At 42.9% G+C, this 23,981-nt stretch overlaps 1 protein-coding gene and 1 non-coding gene across 5 annotated transcripts; both read right to left on the bottom strand.

Moving 5' to 3' along the window:
* Nucleotides 1-23,963, bottom strand: SNX5 (sorting nexin 5). Of its 4 annotated transcripts, none has more exons than XM_057528993.1 (14): nt 23,822-23,963; nt 23,498-23,579; nt 13,419-13,523; nt 12,197-12,307; nt 11,017-11,138; nt 9,836-9,959; nt 9,065-9,160; nt 7,424-7,529; nt 7,266-7,341; nt 5,975-6,014; nt 5,799-5,885; nt 4,405-4,564; nt 1,830-1,915; nt 1-583 (listed from the first exon to the last, which is right to left on the bottom strand). In XM_057528993.1, the coding sequence occupies exons 2-14, from the start codon at nt 23,546-23,548 to the stop codon at nt 533-535; spliced, it is 1,215 nt and encodes a 404-aa protein (XP_057384976.1). In that variant the 5' UTR covers nt 23,549-23,579; nt 23,822-23,963; the 3' UTR covers nt 1-532. The 4 variants fall into 4 exon arrangements, with proteins under 4 accessions (XP_057384976.1, XP_057384977.1, XP_057384978.1 ...); XM_057528994.1 differs by having other exon boundaries at nt 23,498-23,575; nt 23,822-23,943; XM_057528995.1 differs by lacking the exon at nt 23,498-23,579 and having other exon boundaries at nt 23,822-23,952.
* LOC114237907 (small nucleolar RNA SNORD17) lies at nt 18,105-18,341 on the bottom strand. The gene has a single exon (XR_003623375.1). It is a non-coding gene; the product is annotated as a small nucleolar RNA SNORD17 (small nucleolar RNA).
* Nucleotides 23,964-23,981: the final 18 nt, after the last annotated feature.

The following is a 23,981-nucleotide window of genomic DNA, read 5'->3' on the forward strand; positions in this document are numbered from 1 at the left end:
TGTATATAAAGATATGATATTTTTCTTGCTCTTGTTATAGTACAAACAACTCAAGGTGATTAAAGAACCAGGAGAGTAAGAAAGGGGGAAATTACCTAATGAAGAGATGGAATGTCTCTTACCTGTAGCAAGCGGCTGACTTATCTGTTATAATCGGCACCTACCCTAAAGTATCCGGTTTGTAGGGGCATGGGCACAGGGAACAGTGAGGCAGTGTGTGCCAGGCCACTGCTTACACAGACTCCAGAAGGCGCAAGATTCCCGCACCCTTTCTTAATTACGAAAGACAAATTAGAGGAGAACCCAGTACTTAGATTCTACCCACTCTGAGGTATTAAATGCATAAAGATTAGTTATGTCCAAGTAGCATGCAATAGAAATATCTTTAAACCAACATGGTTAAGTGTTAAGATCTTTAGAAATCAAAATATTTATTCACATAATTTTAAACTAAAGCCAAAGGTAATAAATCTTCCGTGGTAATGATCTGAGTGCAAGTGATGCGGGCTTTCTTCACATTCACGTCCTTCGTTCAGTTGTTCTTGAACAAGTCGATGCAGCTCTGCAGGAGGGAGACGTTGTTCTAGAAGACAGACGTCGGGGCACTGGTGAGGCACGGACCTCAGACCCACCGACTTCGCTTGTCACAAGACATCTGGCCGGGTGCTTGTTTTTCATTAAATGACCCCTGAACCACAATTCCCCTCACCCCAATTTCACTTTGGGGAGTTCCTCACCCTCAGAAGGGCTGGTCAGCACTTCAGCACCTCCACCCCACACCCCAGGTTTGCTCCCACTGCCATCATGCCAATCCCACTCATGTGACTTAACCTAAATGTGGTATTTGAAAGCCTTGGAAAGACTGGATAAAAAGTTGCTAAAAAGTAGTTATGGGTGAGATTATAAATGAGATTACAAATGATAAATATTCACATAGGACTTGGCAGGAAATACTGTACAAAGTTCTCACTTTAAAGGAATTCAAAAAACCTAGAATACTCAGAACACTACGCATAAATGACCCATAAATGATACTTTAAAACTCCAATTTAAAAGGCCATATACAGCAGGACTTAAAGAGGCAAGTGAGTAAGCATCTCTGTTGTGGTCAAAATAAAGGAATTCAAAATACATACAAACGTTCAGTCTTCCCGCTTTAACCAGCACAGATGGCCAGCGACAGTGACCTGACTGCCCTGGCTCAGACAGCACCCTGAGGCTCAGTATCTGCTGCACCCAGGAACCACCCAAAGAGCCCAGAAACCCTGAGTGAATGAGCCTGGGCACAAAAAAAACAAAAACAAAAAACCCCTAAGAGCTCCCCAGTAGGATTTCAATATGCTCTAGCACTGAGAACCACTGTTCTCCATCTTTTCTGGGCTAAATTATGCTACAAACATTATGAGGAAGTTTTCCTCCTTTTTAAACCAAAAGGGACTTAATATCAGAAGACACTTAGCAAATTCGAAAACTATTTTAAAAAAAAATCTACCATGAAAACTCCAGATAACGAAGAGCTTATAAATGCTATGATGGATGCTCACAAATTACTGGAAAAACTCCTTCAGGGTGTGGCCCTCAAGGACATCAAGAGAGAAGCTGGGTAACCGCCACCAAGAATGCTCTTCTCAAAAAGCAGTATTTCATCAAGACATACGGAGTTTTGGTTTGCAGTGGAAAAAATACTCTGACAAGTGGCTCCCACCCACACCTCAGGGGATTAAAACCACAAAGCAAATGCCATCTGCTTGATGACACTGGAAGAGTGAATTGGTAAATAACTTGAAAAAGACCCCCCAAAGTTGACTTAGTTTGAAGATAACACTTACCCTGGCATGCTTTATTTCCAGTTCAGACATTTCAATCAGATTCTTCCTAAATGCTGCCACTCTCTTTCGTTTGAAATTGATTAGCTCTACAAAGCAAAGTTTACCAAGAAAAACAGAACAATCTTCATCTTTATCTTCCAAATACCATTCTTACAAATAAAATGATCTCCAAAGCTTTGGTATCCTACACCACATTTTCTCACATTTTTGTTATCTCTGCCATTGGAACACACCCCCCAGTCACCAAGAATGGCCCCTGAACACCTGGAGGTTTCTGAGTTGAGCTGCCTTGCCCTTTGCCTCTAGGAACCAGTGCTTGTGGAGGGTGAGCTAGGGAGGTAGTGGGCCACACATACTTGCACCAATGACCTTTTTTATGGATCATTTTTAAACTTTGAAAACTGCTTTTTTGTGGCTATTGCTACAGAACATGCCACCTTTGTGTTTATCCATCATGAAAATTCAGGATCACTGTCCTATCAGACTCCCTCTGATTCCTTCCACATACTTGTGAACTCAGGCTCTACCCTGCAGCTCTCACCATCACTCCTGTGATCAAAATCGTCCCTTAGCTTAAGCTGGTGCTCAGAGTCCTGTATCTTGTCTACACAGCACCGTCCAACAGAAATGTAATACAAGCAGCCACATTAAAAAATAAAAACTCAAAAAATGTATAGTGATGTTAACGACAGTAACTTGGATATATCAGGCTGGTCTTGTCAGATGTCAAAATAAGCTCTTCTCCTTCCCTCCAGGACCAGAACTCCAGACTGACCCATCTGTCTCCCAGGACACCTGCCCACTGCCCTGTGCTTCTGCAAGAGCTCCCATCAATTCAGCCATAACCTTAGAACCTCAACGTAAGACAAACAGCCTAGGAGCCATTTATCTCATTATTCTACAGAGTACTGCACTTTTAAATAGTGTACACCCAGGCTTACATTTTGAATAAGGAGGATACGATCAAACAACAAAGGGACAAACTGTGGGCAATAGAGACAGGCTTAATCTGGCATATTGTAAAGCTTTGTGGCTTCTCTTTAAAAAAATTCTCAAAGCCACTAAACTCTGGCCTATACAATAACCTAAGATTTCAACTCAGTAGTTTTGAAGTGTTCTTTTTCCTTATAAATTTAAATTAGCTGTTTTTTTCAAAAAACTAGAATTTTTATTTAAACTACAGTGCAGCGAGGAGGTTCCTCTGAAAGAATCCAAAGGGCAGCCATGGGAGCGTGTCTGCAGGTCATTTGCAAAGACTGTACAGAGAAGCCCTGTCCCTCAGTGAGGGCACCGGAGTCCTGAACAGAGAGGAGCCAAGACAAAGGAGCAGAGCTCTTCCAGATACACCGGGATTGCAGCGCCACAGAGGAGGGCGAAGTTCTGAGGAAACAGTCTTATAATGAGATACGGATTCCACATGGAAACCTGAGTTTTGAAGGGGGAGGGTGTTCTGAGGGTGAATCAAGTGTCCACTCTAATTTACATTCACATTCTGGAAGACACAGTCTTTACTTTTTGCTCTGGCATGTTCCATGGCCCCTAAGATTCAGGGCAGTGAGATCCCCACTAAGGAAAAGACTACCTATTACACTCATGTTCAATGGACATGGTACACCATCTCCCAATTTTATTTTGTTTTATTTTTTTGGCCATGCTGCGTGGCATGCGGGATCTTAGTTCCCTGACCAGGGATTGAACCTGTGCCCCCTGCATTGGAAGCAGAGGGTCTTAATCACTGGACCGCCAGGGAAGTCCTAAATTATATTTTAAAAGCCCCTTACTCTGGAATGGTAGAAGGCAAGAACCAACCCTGTGGAGATGGAATACAACTGAGTCATTATCACAGACTCATGATCCCTGAAGAGTAATATGTGTGTGCACACATCCTGACATTTCCCCACTGTTGGCTGAAAGGTCTAGAAGCAGAGGCACCCCAGAAGAAATGAGCACACGTAGCACTCAATCTGGGCTCCTGGAAGAAATGGCGATTTTCATGGCTGGAGTAGAAAAGGTCTAAGATTAGCACGAAACATCTAATCCTCAAAAATATGGGGGTGTCATAAGGACACGCCAGCTTTAAAGGCACTCTCACTGGCTCAGTCTGGACAGTATGAACACCAAAATAACTTTGTACAGTCATGAATTTTAAAACTTTCTGAAAACAGGAATCCATGAGTCTAACGAAGATGATAAAAAAAAAATATGGGAGAGAAGGGAAGGCTTGTGTTAATAGACAGCACCAAGTGCTGACATGGAGGAGTCGGGGAGGGGACAACTCTGTATTGTATCAAAGGTTACCAAAGTTGGTAACTGTACTGCAGGGATGTAAGAGAAACACAGCGAAGTTTTCAGGGATAAAACAACTAAGAAAGATACAACTTAATCTCAAAAGGTTAAAAAAAACCCAACCCAGATATGTTTATAAAATCACACAAGTAGGAGCACATGTACATGTGCAAGTGACAAAGCAGAGGATGTATGGGTGTTCTCTGTACCATATGTGCAACTTCTCTGTAAGCTTGAAATTACTTCCAAATAAAAAGCAAAAAGTAAATAAAGAGTGGCCCCACTCAACCTTCTTTTGCAGATTCAGAAAGCTGTTCAAATTTCTGGCAGCATTCCTGCTGGTGTGCCTCAGCCAGCTTGACATCTTTGCTTTTTAACCGGGCCTTATCCAATGCCTTGTTTGAATTCTCATAGTCAATGAGGGCTTTAGTGCGTCTGTATAAGAGATCCTGAGAAGAAAATTAACAGATATGATACATGGTAGTTAAACCTATACCGAAAAATCTCTAGAACAGAACAGGAAGACTATCTGAAGTACTCTAAAAAACAGACCAGTACCTTGGGCACTGCCTAAAATGTCAGACATCAACCATCTCCTGCACCGCCCCCCCCCTTTAAATCTCAACATTAGGCTGGTAATAGCAATGCTTAATGCACTGTTGACAGCCTTTCCAGAATTCTTTATATGGATCAAGAGAAGGAACCAAACAGTGACGACTACAGGATTTTTTTCTCTAAGAAAACATGCCACAAGACAAGTCACCTAAAATAAAACTAAACTATGGGGGAAAGAATGAATTTCTACTTCCTGATGACATTTTCCCATTAGGTATTTTCCCTACCTAATTTTATGCTGCCAGGTTTAGTATATTTCATATAAAAATAATTTAAACATTTTTCTTCAGGACAGTGTAGACAGTGAAGAATGCACATTCCATTCCCAAAGGTCATTCTGCTGACCACTTCACCTTGCTTTTGGTTAAGTAATGCTTTATGACTCAAAGGATGCAGTGACAACTGCAATTCAATAAAAGATCACAACCCCAAAGCCTTTTCTGCCTCAGAAATAACCCCTTTGGCATGTGTCCGGTTATCTCTGCATCCAACAGCATATAATCTCCCAAACCATTATCTGTCTACTCAGCACCAGCCCTACTGCCCCTAAGTTCCTAAGCAATGCAAACTAAGGACACAATGTCACAAAAAGGAACATCACTGTGAGATGATTTCAATCTAAAACGGAACTGGAGGATACACACCCGCACCCTCAGAATATAACTATACAACTTAAGAACTGAGAGACTGATTTCCCACAAACACCTGATACACAGGAGACCCAGACTTACCTCCCGACCAGTGAACACCGGCCAATGAGCTGACTGCTGGGGACCACCTCCCTCACGCCAACCATCTTACTGCCAAAGACTCTTCCTCTTTGCACTCCTTGCCCCAAAATACATCCCACCCCACACCCTCAATGGACTCTCCTGTGGCTTGCTACAGGGTTTCCCACACTGCAACTCCTCTGTTATTCCTGAAGAAACTCGAGCTTGCCTCAGTTTACTTCTTTCTTTAGGCTGACATCACTTACATGAACAATCCTGACAAATTCCCATCTTCTTTCATTTTTAACAAAGAGAATACATCTGTATCATCAGACCTCTTCTGCGAGAACTCCCTCACCTTAGCAGCCTCTATGTTGAGCATGTAGTATCGGAGGAGCTCTGTCAGCTTTAAGTCTTCATCTGAGGAGACTCGACTCTCTACTTTCTGTTAAAAAACCAAAGGCCACCATCATCTAAGCAGAAATCTACAGATTATAAAATACATACCTTGAAGACCAACATAAAAATCCTTACCCTAAGTTTTTCAAATAGCTCAGCCGCCTTCAACAGGTACCTGCAAATATACACAATTTTGGCTTACGGTCTTAAATCATGTATGAAATATGATCTTATCAATGCTCTAAGACATGAATGGGTAAATTCAGGAGTCCTAGTCTGTGGTGCTTTAGAATTAACTTATCAAAGCAATGCTTTCATCACAAGTGGCCCAATCTAGCAGAGAAGACGGTTACGAAATCGAGCACATTTCCAGTGCCGCACTCACCGGCATTGGCCTCTCTTGCTGCCCCTCAGCCACCTTGCTGTGCAGAACCTGTGTCCCCAAGTTCTTATCCGCTGTTAAACTTGTGTTAGCCAAGGTCAGGTTCTAAGCCATAAATACACTACTAGTTTGTCTTGGTTCTGCCATCAGCCTGACCCCCATTTTCAAGTCTGAAATACTAACGCCCCCTAGACCAAGCCTAGGTGTAAGTAGAACACAGTCATTTGACAGTAACAGCGAGGGGTGGTTCCAGGATACAGTGCCCACCCTGCACAGAGACTAAAATCCACAGTTGACCAAGTCCCTTATCTATATGGTATAACGTACACCCTCCTGTATACATTAAATCATCTCTAGATTACTTATCACGACTAAAATGTAAATGCTATGTAAATAGTTATAAATACAACGTAAATGCTATGCAAATAGTTGCTGATGCACAGCAAATTCAAGTTTTGCTTTTTGGAACTTTCTGGAATTTAAAAACAAGTATTTTCTATCTGCAATTGTTTGAAGCTGTAGATGCAGAACCCACAGGTATGGAAGGGGCCAACTATTCCATCTCACACCAGAAATAACTAGAATGAAGAAACTGTGAAAAATTAATATAAAAAAATGCTCAAAATCAGACTGGGGTCATTACTTTACTCTTATGGCCACCTTAACCAAATCTCTTCAAGTCAGCCCAGGGCATTACCAAGTAAAGCGCAAGCACCACTTGCCAGAAAACACAAAGCAAACTTCTCTCAAAGACAATTCCAAAATCAAAATAATCAACAACAGACACATGTAAGTTTGACAGAAATAAAGGCTTTGACAACAGCTACCACATTTGGTACAGAAGTGCCCTGAGTCCCTTACAAACGTCTTACAAGTATTTACATTCAGAGGGTGTATAGTATAAAGTGAGTGCTGGAGACTATGGTCGACTGGAGATGGGCTTGGCTCAAGAGCGGAACTGAACCTGTGTAGTCATTACCCATTTTACCACCCAACAGTTTTCAATTAGGGGATTAGAGAAAATGTCTTCCAACAAAAACTTACTTTTTGATGACCGTGGGCTCTTCTAAAGCCAGGCTATGCAAGCAGGCTGCGGTGTGGATGTAATCGTCCGCTACATCTGCAGGAACAAGGACAGACCTTTTATGTGAGCAGAGCTGGCACATTAGCAGACTAAGGGGCTAATGGGCGAACATATTTACTTTTATGAGCGCTGGTCATTCTGTCAGCCTTTGCACAGGAACCCTTGATCCTATCGTAATAGTTACTGAGGAAATGCTTCTCTTGCTCAAAGAAGTCATCTACCTCCTAAAGGGAAGGAAAAAAGAGGTTTAAGAAGCAAAACTTCTAACAATACAAATATGTATCTTATATTATAAAAAAACACTAAAGAAATAAGCTTATGCATAAGAAGTTTAACCTCTAAAGACTAGGGAAATAAAAATAATTTTTTTTTGAAATGGACTTTTCATACTTGGGATTAGGAAAAGTGAAATGCTGGCAGGAAATGTCAACAGAGAGAACCATTTTGAAGAGCCATTTAGCACAGCCCAGTAAAACTCAGCATCCTCTCTAACCTCCAGCAATTCCGCTAGAGCGGTGGTTCCGCCCAGTGGGTGGCTCCCTGGCCTCAGATACCTGCACCTGCCAAATGTGTTCGGTTCCAGACTGGGAGGAAACGCTGGCATCTGGCGGGCACTGACCAGGGATGCCAAACGCCCCTACAATGCGTGGGGACAGCACACCTTCAGCTGTGCCAGAGACAGCCCCAGAGCTTCCACATTTCTGACAACGCCCTGTCTTTCTCAGCACCTACACCCTGGGCTCCTTACTCAAGCCCTCAAGTGGCAAAGTCAGACACCAGACAGTAACTGTTATGGTAGCAGGGAGGGGGGCTGAGGAGTGAAGAAATAAACCACACCTACAAGGCTAGTGAGAAACTTGTACATTTATTTGATGTTCTAGAACAGCACTGTCCAATAGAAACATGTGAGCTACACGTGCCGCTTAAAACTTTTGTAGTAACCACATTATAAAAATAGGTAAAACCCATATTTTATGGTTCTTTCTTCCTATCAAGTCCTTGAAATCCAGCATGTAAACAAAACATAAAATTCAGTTCCTTTATTACACCAGCCAACTGCATCTGTCAAGTGCTCAACTGCCACCTGAGGCCGGGGCTACCAGGGGACAGTGCAATTCTGGAGAATAGCATGAAATACTGGTCTTGTAGCTTATTTTTTAAAAAAATAACTGAGGGGCTTCCCTGGTGGTGCAGTGGTTGAGAGTCTGCCTGCCAATGCAGGGGACACGGGTTCAAGCCCTGGTCTGGGAAGATCCCACATGCCACGGAGCGGCTGGGCCCGTGAGCCACAACTGCTGAGCCTGCGCGTCTGGAGCCTGTGCTCCACAACAAGAGAGGCCGCGATAATGAGAGGCCCGCGCACCGCGATGAAGAGTGGCCCCCACTTGCCGCAACTAGAGAGAGCCCTCGCACAGAAACGAAGATCCAAACACAGTAGCCATAAATAAATTAATTAATTAATAAAAAAATTTAAAAAATAAATAAATAAATAACTGAGTAACCTCTCCTTACAGAAAAGGAGAAAATGAAGACTTAAGTGTGGAAAGGTTCTTATCCCTTCTCCTGGGAAAGAACGGAGTATTTTTGGAAAATAAGTGAAAATTCAATGAGTAGATAAAAATAACCAAATTTGAAAAAAATTATTTACATTTTTGAGAAGCTAATACTATTTGTTTCACAAATACCTATTCTGAAGAAACAAAAAGTCACCTATTCACACAAAGAGAAGAATTTTCTCAAACAGGTAAAGGCCACTTACCTTAACTCCTGAAAAAAGGACTTCATCAGCACTTTTCACCACACTTTTGAAAAAGCCACCAAACATCTCTTTGGTATTTTTCCGCCTAACACTTAGCTAAGGAGAAATCCAAAACAGTTAACGGTACATATATTTCCCATCAAGTCCTGAACACATTCCAAGTAACTGTTTACTAGTATAAGCATACACTTAAGATACCTCTAATTCCATCGTTAACAACAGATCTAAATAGCAAATAAACAGCTAAATCTAAGCACAGGTTGTAATTCTAAAAGTGTGACTTAGGAGATATTTTGAAAAACTATCTAGGTATCAATATCAAGTCTTAGTGCCTTTAAATTCTTGGTAGAATTACTGTTCTGTTATGCTGATTATTCACCGGTTAGAAGACTTCTGAGGAAATGTGTAGGTCAGGGCTTGCCTCATACATATTAAACAGCAAGAAATGTAATGTATTTTTGTAAAAAAGCAAGCATATGTCTCCCTTTCAATGAAAAAAACAAATGTGGATCAACTTAAATTCTTTCGAATAATCCCAAGCTTAACTGAGGGGATAAAGGTCAAAATATTTACATGCAACATCTTATAAAAATGCCTTACACGTTGGATCTATTGCCCTCGGGGAGGTGGGCAAGGGGAGGAGCATCTAAGAAAGGTTTCTGTTGTGTTGATAAGAAACTCAACCTTGAAAGTCAATTTTTCAGAAAATATATCAAGTATATTCTTTGTACATTTTAACTGGATCATGGAAATGGAATAAAAATGCCTTACATCTTGATCATATTCCAGGAAAATGTGAAAGTTGCGATCTTTACTGAGAACAGGGTGAGAGGAGAGCCGCTGAAGAAAGACTTCATGGGAAGAGACAGTCTTCTTGAAGACCGCGAGATACTCACTGGAAGAGAAGCGCACAAGGCCTCAGCTCAGCTGACCACCCAACACTGCTCCCTGGGACCTCACTGCGCTGCTCCTCCAGCCATGCAGAACACCTCAACTGGACCCAAAGCAGCTTGGTATAATGTAGCATCCAACTAGGTAATAAGGCAGTTCTCGTTTTGGAATCTGTGGAACAGCCACCGAAAGGGGAAGCGATATAACCAGAGTTGATAGGGTACGTCTGTGAAGCCCAAACCCACGTGTACTTAAGCACAAAACACTGGCTTCTTTAAAACCATGAAAACCCTTTAATTTTGCAGCCATGTACACAGCAGTGAGTCTAACAAAGCCTGGAACCATTAGAAACTACAAAGTGGCTTCATCTCAATCTACACACTAGAGATGACTCTGAACTTCCCAATAGTAGGAACTTGAGTCTGTTGTGTTCAGTGCTCTATCCTCAGAGCTGTCCACGGGGTACCAGGCTAATGGGCTTGTGGCAGCGTGCTGAAGAGACTCGCTGAGGTGGACGCCTTAGAAGGGAGGGAGCCAAGGGAAAGAAGCGCAAGGATGGTGTCATAAGAAACTGTATGCAGACCTCCAACTATGATACAGAATAAAGAATCCAGTCTTCTTTGAAAGAATTACAACCAGATTAAAAGAGCCATAGCTGTGGCTATTCTTAGAATGCTTCTTTGTAGCAGCACTCACTGCCGTCTAGTTTCAACTATACTTCCAGTAAACAAACTTCAGGGAAGAAAGTTTTGTACGTTATCACAGCCTGAAGACTTGTTTATATATAAAGACAAACGTTTAGTTCTTCACTTTATGCCAGACCAACACTCCACGACAAGCATGGTCTACAGATAGAACCACCATCTACTCAGTGTCAGCAGTCCCCAGGGAATCAATGTCTAAAGTACAAAGACCAGGTCCCTTCACCCACACTCTGCAAAATGTGATTTGAGAAGACAATAGCCAGGTAACTAATTAACTGAAATTAGCTGTCAGATTCTCGTTTCTGCACACATTTTTATTCTCAAAGGGTAGAGCCCCCATCAAGAAAATGCACTTACGCTTCCAGCTCTTGCTTCATCTTGGCAAATTCTTCTTTGGTCATAGACCCTTCACCCTCTCCCAGTTTCTGCATCTTCTCTCGAGGGCCGTCGAAGTCAGGCTTTGCAGGCGCGGGCGGAATCTGCAGTCAAGGCAGTAACTTGTGAGGGTTCTCGCCCCCAGAGACGTGAAACTCAGTGCCTGTGCACAGGAGGCAGGGAGCCCAGTGGGGCTGCCTGAAAATCAACTTGCACTTTTCTCTTAACCTTATTCCTTTCGGCCATTTAAAAGAAGTGTCCCCTACAACGGGCACTCACTTTGACTGCAATCATTTGTTCGGTTAATCACTGGACAGTTGGTAGGTATGACAGTTCATCCTGCTTCAATTGTCAGTTTAATTTATATATTACAATCAATGCTAAAATGAAGCCAATGAAGTACGATGAAGATAATAATCTCTGGATTTATAAAGGAATTTATTCCAGAGGATAAAAGATTCTAATTTTGCGTGGACATTCTTAAACATAAGCTTCAGTACTGATTTTGTTTAACTATTTGGCCAGATTCTTCAGCTGGCCTGGCAGGAAAAGCCATGTTTCTCTCTCCTTTAAAATCGGCTAAGGGACTTCCCTGGCAGTCCAGCGGTTAGGACTCCACGCTTTCACTGCCGAGGGCGCGGGTTCAATCCCTGGTTGGGGAACTAAGATCCTGCGAGCTGCACAGTGCAGCCAAAAAATAAAAATAAATAAAATCAGCTAAGTCTCTTCCCAGAGCCACGCATTAACTCTCAAGGGCCGAGCACAAAGACAACTGCCCCCTTTACGCCTTCAGCAGAACACACCTGAGAAACCCAGCACACACTACCACCAGCAGAGATCAATTCCACTTGATGGCTGAAAGGAAATGCCAGAGAAATGCCAAACGCAAAGGTAGACAAGACTTTACACCATGAAACTGCTTACTCTCTCTTACTGTACAGAATATAAGACTATGCTTTATCTTACAGCTAAAATGCTATTTTCACATACTTTAGATTTTACCAGTAATAGTGAACACATACTCTAGTTGACAAATGAAATCAGACTATTTTCACAATCTATTATAAAAAAAAATGTGGGTAAAAGTCTCTCAAAACAAAATGAACAGCAAGGTAGAAGAAATTGGGTTCAGTAATTATTTGATTACCCAAAATGTACTTACAATAAGCCCAGCATAGTCTGTAGTTTCAATAAGAGTGTCGTGTAGCCACACAAAGTCTTCATGTTGCCTTGTAACAGAAAACTCTGGGCTCTGAAATGTGGGCAGCATGGTCTGTAAAGAAAAAAGAAGTAACTGTTAACTACTATTTTCAGATAAAGTGGCTTGGGTTTCATGCAGTGCACTATGGGAAAAGTCTGCATAATAGAACATCCAGTTTTTTAATGAGATCCAATAAAGAACAAAGCTAAGATTCAGCACATTCTTTACGGAATTCTAGTCACACAACTCCACCTTTCAGGTCAACTCAGACAGATATAATCACGTAGGCCTCACGCTGCCTGAGTGACAGGTATGTTAATCAAGCCACCAAGGTACGCAGAGAAAACCTCGTGGGAGGGGACCTCATAGACAACATATTACCAATATTATGCTGGAGATGGCATAAACCAAGAGCTCTAGCTTCAAACTTCCTGACTCAAATTGTGCCTCAGCCATTTACTTCATTTAAACCTGTACCTCAGTTCCTCACCTGTAAGATGGGGATAACAGAATACCATAAGATTGTTAGAAAGAGAAAATTAAGCCCATGTAAACCCTTTACAAAAGTGCCTGGCATAAGACAAGCACTCAATACATTTTAACTAGTATGGAAGGAGAAAGGAGGCTAAAAATGTTCCTGAAAAGATCCCAAGAAATTAAACTTTCTATATTTTTCACAGATTGGCATATTGCTTTTGTCAAATTAAAAATCTGGAGAAAAATTAACACAACATTATATATCGGTTATACTTCAAAGTAAAATTTTTTAAAAATCTGGACGAAAAAAACCTCTTCTGAATCATAATAGGTGGGGTGACGGCCAAGAACTTAGTAAATATGGGCAAAGCAAGCACTTCCCACGCATGCAAATTAAAAACAAAGGTGGAGTTCTGTGGCAGGTGGCTCCAGCTCTGCGGCTCTGCCTGGTTTGCTTCCCCACGGAGCAGAGCACAAGCCACACTAAACACCAGCAAAGCCCACAGCCCCAGGGCTCCACCACAGTAGAAAATGCTGTAAGAAGAGCACTCATCTGATGCTTACTAGGAGCAAGCGGAGGGAGGGGCCTCACTTAGCAGGAGTACCACACTGCACTCAGGTCACTAGGTCTCTTCTCACACCCACTGTGAATAACAAGGCTGCAACCTGGCACTGTTGTTATTACTGAAGTCATTCTGTCACTTACCTTGGTGTGCACTGTAAATTTGACTTTATCCCTCTCACTGAGTGCATCAGGTATGTCAATCTGAAGCGAGGGGTCAACATTCAGGTCCACTGATACAGATCTCAGCTGAAATACATTTTTTGGCTATTAGTCTCAAATTCATTTTAGTTCTAAAAATTATCCTTTCAAAAATGGGGAGCTAGTAATTAAAAAGCAGTCTATATAAGACTTCTATTGTTCTATGTAGAACAAAGTCAGTTGAGATAGTATTTGAAACTGTGGGGAAACCTGCTCTTAAATGCATGGGTGGGTCCAGTGAATTCCTGTAATCTAAACAAAGCAACTATATGATTCTAATATCATGTACATTACATACTTTGTGTCCATGAAAAATACATTTAACCAAATACTTGAAGAACTGTACTAAGAATAAGAAGGCTTCAACTGGATAGAATGAAATCTTGAACTTCTTCCATAAATGCCCAAATTACAAGAACATTCAAGAGGCATTAACAGACTGTACGTATATCTGAAAGTTAGAGGCTGGGAAAACTTGGAAGTACAGAGAACAGTCAGGTGGTATGGGATCTTGGGTGGAGAGATAAAAATCCACTCAAGAGTGGACCTATTTATATTCAGGGACTGTCAAGGAGATGAGAAATCTAGACACAAGAAGTGAATTGTAAAAACCAACAAAGGCCTTAATTATCAGAATTCCACTGCGATTACATATAAGGGAGAAGTGTGAGCACTGCCCTGGAAACAAAAGTAATTGATTTTTGTGAGTTGGAAACTCAGAGGAAAATAATATCCAACTCCAGTTTTGCCTGTTTAAAAAGAATTCTTGGAAGAAGTGGACTGTTAGGAAAAAGTCGTTAAAATGGTCTTCCTTAAAAAAAAGCTTTCCTACTGAATCTAAAATATGATAAATTTTTTCATTCTTAAGACAGACACGCTGACAGTGGATCTGAAGGCCTGACACAAATAAGAGGTTGCAGGGATTAAACATCCCATCCTTCCCCCAGCCCCCAGTTGTAAGCTAGTGCTAAAGTTGCCAGAACCCTCTAGACTATTAACACAAGGAAAATGTCAAGTGAACACTGGAGTTAAGAGGATGAGAGAACAGGGAATCCTGAGTTTTTCCCTCTAAATTTCCCTTTGAATTCCTTTCTTCAAAATAAAAAGACCAAAGACTGATGAACTTCTGAAAATAGAAAAACTGGTTCTATTAGGTATAAAAAGATTAAACATATTCTCTAAGAACACATGGATTACTTCTCTCTCCTTTGTAGTATTTCAGAAACTGTCAGTACTTCCCTTTTTCCTTCAGCACTGTGACCAAGAAAAAAATTTTTTAAATTTTAATTGCAAAAACCAGAGTGAGCCCTAGAACAATGGCTTTCCTCTAAGAACTAAGGCTCACATTCTTGCCACCAGAACTTGATTTTTAACATCAACTATTTTAAGATCACAATATACTTAACAGTTCCTGGCATGTCAACCTAAATACATCTTCCAGTGAATTCTTGATGACTCCTATGAAATATTTGCTTGTTTGGCTTAATTTTCACATGTCCATTTATGAAATCTCTGCAAACAAAGATAAAGCTTCAAGGTCAGGGATACTTCATTTTATCACAGCTGTGACTCTAGCTCTGACACATTTCTGATAAAAGCTTCCTTCCTTCTGATAATTTACCACTGGGCAAATGCAGCATTCAAAAAGACCTCAAAATATACACTAAATTTGACTGCAGAGAATACTGGCCACCCCACTGATCTCATGTTTGTATGTGTCAAGAGTCAGTACACGAACAAAGTGGGTCAAGTTACTGGTGGAAAGATGGGGCCGCCCAGGGACCGTGTCTAAGGTGCATTTCCCTGAGTTCAGCAACAACAGCCATGCTTCCTGAGATTCCATTTCCTAACGAGGTCACAAATCCTGGTTTCCGGCAGTCTCTCAATTTCTGAACACACTGTCGATTCCATTTTAGCTCACTCCAAGCCCAGTGAGCCCGCGAGCACCACAAGGACTGCCTCGGGAATTAGGGTTGGAAGACCCAAGGGGAATGTAATCTAGTAAACGGGGCTCATTGAAGCACCAGTCAAAGCGGCGATGGACTTCACCAGCCAACATCAGATGTCACCTCTTTCCCACACTCCAACCATACAGAAGTAACAGCCCAGGTTATTCACTGTGTTACTATCTTCTTGTCAGCAAAGATATTTTGTTTTTTAGTGTACGAGTATGATGAAGACACAAAATAACAAAAACCACTAGAGGTTTGGAAAGACTGTGCACTGTAACAAGATGCCAAGCACCCAGCTTCTCCAGCAGTAATCACTTTTGCCTAAATATACCACCCTAGGAAGGGACTCAACAATCCCACCACCTGACATGATGAACACTCCCACCCCACCACAAAAACAAAACAAACAATTTAAAAAAAAAAACCCACAACAGATAACACGAAAAAGTCTGCATTTAGGCCTTAAAGAATTGTCTGAAAAAAGATGGTGGCAAAATTCTGAGTATGCAGACCATCACCAACTCAAATGATCCCTATTCACAAGTCAAAGGAACTTTCTTGTATTGTAGCAAGATAACCCCCCAGATAATGAAGCCCATCAATCACCAAGGAGTAAAAAGTTGTGAAATGTTTAAAGCTTCTAAGTCAGCACTGTCTCCTCACTCCGGAAGCATCAACTGTGATTAAAAGCTCAGCATTCCTTTTTCTGCTTGGTCAACAGAACCAACACTCCATAGCCCCAAGGCACAGTACTTGCTAAATAATCAGCAGGGTGGAGGGTACAGCGAGTGGGTGACACGCCTCCATAAACTTTCGCCCACTCACCATCTCTGCCCCCTAGCCTAAGTGCGTGCCCAGAGTGCTGCCTTAGCCCTGTTGGCCAACACTGTCTGACCTGGGCCACAGGTGTCAAAATGACTGGGACAGCTGTTTAAAGCAATGGGAAGAGGCAGGCAGGCGAGGCAGGCTTCAGAACGGAGTCTAACCTTAGGCACGTTAACTTTCCCTTTCCCATTCCCTTAGGTCACTGGTGAGAATCAAATTTAAAACACATTTATTTACTCTCCAATGCGCAATGTTAAGTTCTAAAACAGACTTTCTTTTGTAGATCTCCACAGAAACCACTACATCACATACTCCAAGTTTTAGATGGAGTTTCAGTCCCCAATATACTTCCTTATCAGACTAATCCTTACAGTAAGGATTACAGTGATCTTTGTGAGAAAAAAAAGGGGGTAAACAAGCATTGCTTCATTTAGAAAACAAAATTCTAACTGTTTTAAGAAATCTGAAGGCTTGGTAAGAGAGCTGAAAAGGAGAAAAACTAAATCAATCCTTGTGCATTCCCTCACTTGTTCATCAGCCTCCCAGCTGGGGCACCTGACACTGGCCACAGGACAGATCTGCAAAGCTCTGAGCTGCTAAGGACCACTTTTGGTCCAGATCTCACTTATGACTCACTTTGGTACACGACTTTAATTTAACGCCATTGCAAAGCCTCCTCTTCAAAAGGTTAAGTGGCACAGAGATGGCAAAGAGCACCTCTGTGGCTGGGCAACACAGAAAGCCAGATTCAGAAATTCAGAACCCACAGAAGAAGATACATAAAGTATAAAAAATGTTATGGCAGCTGCAGACTCCAGTTTACACTACTGCCATACAGCCAAATGACAAAACACAATGGGAAGAAATCATCTCCACAGTAACTCTAATCTGCTAGAATGGGGTCTAGTTGAATAGCCACTTAAGTCTAACCAGTTTTGTATACATGCAAGAAATTGAATATGCCAGCCCCTATATTTCCATCTTAATTTGAATGTTGCAAGGAAACTACTGCAGATAGAAGAAAAGCCTGCATGTATACACTGAAATGACTTTCCATTCTCCAGTCCCGAAGCAGAAATGTACTTAGCCAGCACATGCTACACATCAGTGTGCCTCTCCTTCAAACTGTTTCTCTCCTAAGGATTCTGCTTTGCTTTCCCTTCACCCAATGGCTAAGGTACTAAAGACCCCTACCAGGGAGAGAGCCAATATGACAAATCATCTTTGAATGGTCTGTAAGCAGCATGGAGCCAGAACAGGCAAGAAACAACCAGGCCATATTTCAGCTGGACAGGTACAGATACCTTGCCTAGTCCAATACTCACTAGTGAGGAAATAAATCCAAAAATGCTCTGCGGCAGACACAGTGGATTTGCAGTCATTTCTGAAAACTGACTCACGTGATACATACTTATGAAACACATATTACTTTGTTACTGTTTCAGCTCACAGGAAGGAAGTGCTCTGTAAGAAATTCTAATACTGTATCTTTCTCCGAACCCCTCTTTATGGTTCAAATACTGTAATGGTACTGAATTATTTCTTACTATTTTCTCCCACCCTGAAGGTAACCAAAACTTGTCTGTGTTCTATCCCACTTATCCCTGAGGCACTGGTGCATGAAAAACAATTGAATTGACTGTGTGCAATACATGAGCTGCTTTTACAGGTATCTGTGTTCATCTCCCTCCCCCCACCACTGGCTCCTCCCTTCCTATAATTCAGGCCTGCCAATATATCATAGTCCTCAAGGACAACAGAACCAAAGACTTCTAGATCTCAGTCTACTAACATAGATAATAGTTATGGAAATTAGCCACAAGCTTAACAACTAGATAAAGAGCTGCAGCAAGTGATCAGATTTCCACCACTCATCTTGGTGAGATGAGACCCACAGGGACCCATCCCTGCTGACACCAACCATTCTTACCGGTAGTCCACCAACACACAAGCTGTCCACAGTAGAACACTGCAGACTGCAGGGCATCTGGAGGCTATGCAGCCCAGAGTTCCTAGAACAGAAATCCAGGCTTGGAAGAAGGTCAGTGCAGCGCACTCAGCGAATGGATAAACTGAATCATCATTTCACAAGGCTGCAAGCCCACAAGCTAGTGGAATCCCAACATGGAACCAGAAAGAGATTAAGTTGAATTATCGGCTAAAACAAAATTCACTGTGAAATCCATCTAATTACAATCCATCTAATTGCAAGATACCTGGATTATTTTCAGGAGTTCACAAAGTGAAAGGTTGAACCATATGATCTATAATGATCTCCTAGCACAGAAATTCTGTTGGGAATCAACATACCACTGCTACAGAGGAAGCAGCTGCCACAAACAAAAAACTAATTTCCTCCATTCAAAGCTAAAGCCCTTCACCTACTACTAGATTTCATCAAGTCTCCCTTCCAAAAGTTCCTCCTGGTCTATCAAGTCCACAGCTCCTTACTACAAAGCAGTCTTACTTTATGATCAACCCAAGATGAAACAGAAAAAGATTTGAGAATAAAATTTATCTTCACCAACAAAGATGATTCAGCAACGTGGATAGAGCTGACCTTGAGCTTGTGTCATGAGTTTAATACACAAATGGCAGCGTGGAGAGAAGAAAAGCTTGCCTGCTTCCTGGTGGGATTCCTTGTACACTAGTCAGAGGCACCACAGATCTTTCAGATATAAACATTTCAGCCCTTCATCACTCACCAGATACCTGGTCCCCACTAGCACAACATGTAAGCTCTGTACTGCTCTTCATTAACGATCAGGTGAAAGCCTTCAGGTTGGCGACACTTGCATTTGTGCTCCTCACCATTTACACTAACTAGACCCAAAGGCTTAGGGATCTGCCCCTCAAAAACAAGTAAACCATAAACTCTTCTGGCAGAAAACGCATACCACAGATTAACATAAGCAACTATTTTGAGAAAACTACACTTTCCTCTTCAGACCATATAGCAGTGCCTGAAAAAGTTACTCCAAGTTTGTAAACGGAAGGGGGGGGAGTCAAGCCAAGAACCCAATCTCTAAACTAAAGTTCAGTCTCTCCTGAACCTCAGACTGCAACTTCACTCCTCCCTGTGTATTTAGGGTTTGCCTTTGGGGTATGAAGCAGTTGAGAAATTCCATATCCCCCTTTTAGGCGGAAATCTCTCTTCTTAAGAGTAACTCAATGGCCAATCAGAAAATATACAGGTGTTGGAGGTGAAGTATCCTTTTTTTGGGGGGGGGGGGAGGAACTAGTTTCTCATGTAAAGATGTAAAGAAACTTCTCAATTTGAACCTGTAAAAAAACAAATTTGTTATTCATGCAAGACAAGATGTCCCACTATCCCTTCGCTATTTCAAAAATAAAAGGCAGAACTTATAAAGCTCAAAAATACTTTTCTCTGAATAACTGGGTTCATTAAAAGGTAGTTTCCCTAAATACAACCTAACTTCACTGCATGTGCCTTTCACCACTGGCCAGTGGTACTACTGACCTACAGAAGTACATCCTAATTTCCTCAAGCAATCAGGACAACAGAGCAAAAAAGCAGGATTTTTAAACCAAGTTCCACCCTGTAGCACATTTCTCAGTGAACTTCAATTCTGCCCCACAATGCTTTGTGAGTACTGTGGCATCTGAGCCTCAGGTTTCCACTGTCCAAAGGGGGCAGTGAACTCCAACATGGTAAACAGGGCAGAGTTTGTAACTCTCAACTGCCCAGAACCCTTTACCATTTTTTGGTAAGGCTCCTCAATACTGGGGGGAAGGCTAATTCTACCAAAGATAGTCAACGATGCTGATGTTTTAAAAGGCCTGCTATTTCCTTAGAATTTATCAAGCATCTGAAAAAAACTTGAAACAAACTGGCACACTAAAGATTAGCCTCTAACACAATCTGACCCACCCATATCACACCATTTTAGAAAGTTCAAATTGGTGATTCTCAACCAAGGGACATTTGACAGTGTCTGCATTTATTTTTGACTGTCACTGATGAAGGGAAGGGAGTTACGGTCACCCAATAAAGGCCAGGGAATACTGCTACAATGCGCAGGAAGGACAACTCCCCCCCACAAAAAATTATCAAGCCCAAAATGTCAGTCGGTAGTGCTCAGGTTAAGAAACCCTGGTTTAAACTGAAGCTCTACATTAGATGTTAGTCACTTACTAGGTCTCACACCAAATGAGAATTTGGATCTCAGAATCCAGAAAATTCTCTCATAGTCGCCCTAAGCCATTTCTTCCTACAGCCAAAAAAAAAAAAAAAAAGTGGTCAGATCATGACCTGCTATAGTAGTATTCACAAATGGGGATCTTAAGACACTGTCTGCAAGTTACTGATCCAGAACTAAGGCTTGGGCAGCTTTGAGAAGCCACACTTCGTGAATTTAAGAAGTCAAGCCATAAACATAGTAGAAAACTTCAGTCCACAAGAATCAGTTACTCTGGACTTGCTGCAGTATTGGTGAAAATTCAGGACTGTTCCTATACTAACAAATTTTAACACTCTTCATCTAAGCTGGTGGAGAGTGGTGTCCCTAGAGACAACTTCCACACCAGTTAACAATCTGCAAACCAGAGCAGCAGCATAAATGTAAAACGTTAATGACTGGCTCTGGGAAGGAAACACTGTCCACCCAAAGCCCATGTAACCAACTAGTGAAAGTTAAGGTGAAAGTAACAGCGCTAGGCTGGGGAGGGCCCTTACAAAGCCCTCCTGTGTGATCATTTGCTTCAGTCCACTAACAAGTTAAGAATAATAAAAATCCCAGGAGACGGGCTTCCCTGGTGGCGCAGTGGTTGAGAATCTGCCTGCTAATGCAGGGGACACGGGTTCGAGCCCTGGTCTGGGAAGATCCCACATGCCACGGAGCAGCTGGGCCCGTGAGCCACAATTGCTGAGCCTGCGTGTCTGGAGCCTGTGCCCCGCGACGGGAGGGGCCGCGATAGAGAAAGGCCCGCGCACCGCGATGAAGAGCGGTCCCCGCACCGCGATGAAGAGTGGCCCCCGCTTGCCGCAACTGGAGAAAGCCCTCTCACGAACCGAAGACCCAACACAGCCAAAAATAAATAAATAAATAAATAAATAAGAAAATCCTTTAAAAAAAAAAAAAAAATCCCAGGAGACAATCAGGACTGGCACTCCATTTGCCATAGGTTGGCAAGACTAACGGGACCAAGACTCATCACAATAGACATACACTGAGTCCGTGAGTGGGAGCCTAAACATGACGCCCGCTGTTTAAAGGACCTTTTGGCAAACAGGAGGCCTGGGTAAATATCTTATGGGAACAAGGTCCTGCATGATCTCCATTTCTCTCCCCAACCATTAAAAACTCCAGACACCTTAGAATGTTGATGCAGCCAGTGCGGGAGGTGGGGCGGGGGCTGCACTACACCAGTTTCTTTATCGTGAAGATGCGGCCTAATGATGTTAAAGGTTCAGTTAAATTTCTCAGGGGCTCGACTTAGCAAAACCTTACTTTTCTAAATTTAAAGACCAGAACACCATCTTTCCCATCAGTAGAGGACTAGTTAAACAACAAATTAATCATACAACTGCTTTCTGGGAAAGAAGACAAATCAACACCTTCAGCTCAAAAGGATACGACTAAATGCAAGTGCCAGGCTACTGGATATAGGCCAGTACTCCTGTTTTGCTGAACTAGCCAAAAGTTCTGCAGCAGCACTCAAAATCCTCAAGAATTAATTATGTTCCCTGCCTTACTAGCGGGTCTAAACCTCAAGAATCCCTATCCTCATGGAAATCCCAAAGCAATCAGAAAGTTTAAACATACATTTTCAGCAAAAACGTAAAATATTTCAGTTAACTAACAAAGCTGAATTACAGCAAGAGAACAGTTTGCCCAAGATTTGCCCTCCTGTTATTTCACTCTTGTCCCAAACTCCCCTTTGGTGAACAGTAAAAATCATCTAGACTTGATCCACATCCCAGGACTAGTATCAGATATCAGGAAGGAAAATGAAGCCACGTGTTAGAGTAATATTTTATTAAGTTTATTATTTCCTTATTTCTGCAATTAAAAGAAAAGCAGGAAGATAATTCTATATAATCCTTTCCTGTAGTCACTAAAACCAGGAAGCAGGAAACAGCCTTCAGAATCCTCTTTTGCTCGAGGATCAGAATGGTGGGGAAGTTATTTTAAAAACCAACCACAGGTATACTATACTAACAAATAGGAAGGTCGGCTGAAGTTGTAAAGAGCTGTCTAAAATAAATTCTGGACCAAGAAAGAAGATGGAAGGTGGGGGATGGGGGGGGGGGAATCCATCTACCCAAATTTCTATTCAGCCATCTAAACTTCTAGAGAGAAAACTACCTTTGGAATGTTCTAGAAAGAATGGTTCTCAAGTTCCCACTTCCGGCTTTAGGGAGGGAAAAAAAAATTACTTCTTTCCACTTAGAAATAAAAATACCCCAACCAAGACCCTATCCTCACGCTTCATTTCAGTAACTAATACAACAGTGACCCCCTTGCTGAACAATCCGGCAGCCGTGTGCGAGCTTTGGCACCACTAGATGAAAAGGTCTCTCCAAAGAGCTGTGGATCAAAGATGCCTTTGATACCTAAAGAGATGCCTTCCACGTTACTTGAATGTCAGAGCGCCTCGAATTCCTAGATTAGTTTTTTTTTCATTTTCTGTTAGAAAAACGTTTCTGTTGACGATTCTGCACAAAACGTTGCGGCTCATACCAACCCCTGTATATTTCAAACTAACTTATGAGTAAAGGACCAATCAAAGTGGAGGCTTGCCTCAATCTTCAATTGGCTATGGTGACATAAATTGACTGCATTAGTCACCTTTTAGACCTCAAGATCCAAGCGGCATGGGGGTAACTTACATCAACACGCAAATCTTAAGAGCGAAAGAAAATTAAGTTCAACTATTTGAGCACCTGCTAAAAACGACAGCACTCCCTCCCGGAGCGGCGCACTGAGCGCTTTTGAAGTTGCAAGAGACACACTCCCGATACCTGACTCGATTGAATTTCCCCAGTATTTTGGAGGGGCTGGGGCGCGGTTTCGAGCTCCGTCGTTTGCTGCAAAGCGGATCTCGCGTGCACCGCGAGGTCTCCCCCGAGAAGTTTTAGCAACTTTCCACGCCGAGCGCGCGCTCCCGCGTCTCCGGCCCCTGCCCCCGCGAGCCCCTCCCGGGAACCAGGGCAAGGAGCGTAGGGTCTGGGTGACCGCCGGAGCCTCCCGGCCCGGGGGCCGAGGGCGGCCAGGGCCTCACCTTGCTGCGGTCCTCCTCCTGCTGCTGCAGCAACTCGGGAACCGCGGCCATGGCGACGCGGGCCTCGAGCGTGGCCGCCTGGCTGTGCGAGGAGAGAAGAGGCTGGGCCGCCGCCGCCGCCGCCAGGGCTCGTCTCGGGGGCGGCCGCGGCCCCGCCTCCGCCAGCCTCTCTGCCCGACGGCGGCGGGAGGCCTCGCGACTCCTCCACCGTCCCAGCAGCCCCGGGAAAGGCGAGCGGCGCCCCACGTGCTCCCCCAGGGCGGCCTCCCCCGTCCCCGCTGCCGTCCATCTTGGAGCTGGGCAAACAAGCTACGCGGGGCCTACCCTCGCTCCGAGCCACGCGGAAGCCGCCGACCACCGGCCGCCACGGGGACGCGGTGCCCCTAACACTCTCCCAGCGAGGCGCGTCTCAAGAAAGGCTGCGCGCTCTTAGGGGGAGGGAACTTATTATTCAGCCGGAGTCCAAGATGGCGACGAGCTCTGA

This window comes from Balaenoptera acutorostrata, chromosome 15 (genome assembly GCF_949987535.1).
Source record: "Balaenoptera acutorostrata chromosome 15, mBalAcu1.1, whole genome shotgun sequence".
Taxonomy (NCBI): Eukaryota; Metazoa; Chordata; class Mammalia; order Artiodactyla; family Balaenopteridae; genus Balaenoptera; species Balaenoptera acutorostrata.

Coding starts and splice junctions, on each gene's coding strand:
- SNX5 (XM_057528993.1), bottom strand. CDS start 23,548: ATGGCCGCGGTTCCCGAGTTGCTGCAGCAGCAGGAGGAGGACCGCAGC. Junction 9,161..9,835: donor TCCTGGAATATGATCAAGAT/GTAAGGCATTTT, acceptor ATTTCTCCTTAG/CTAAGTGTTAGGCGGAAAAA. Junction 5,886..5,974: donor AGCTATTTGAAAAACTTAGG/GTAAGGATTTTT, acceptor GTTTTTTAACAG/AAAGTAGAGAGTCGAGTCTC.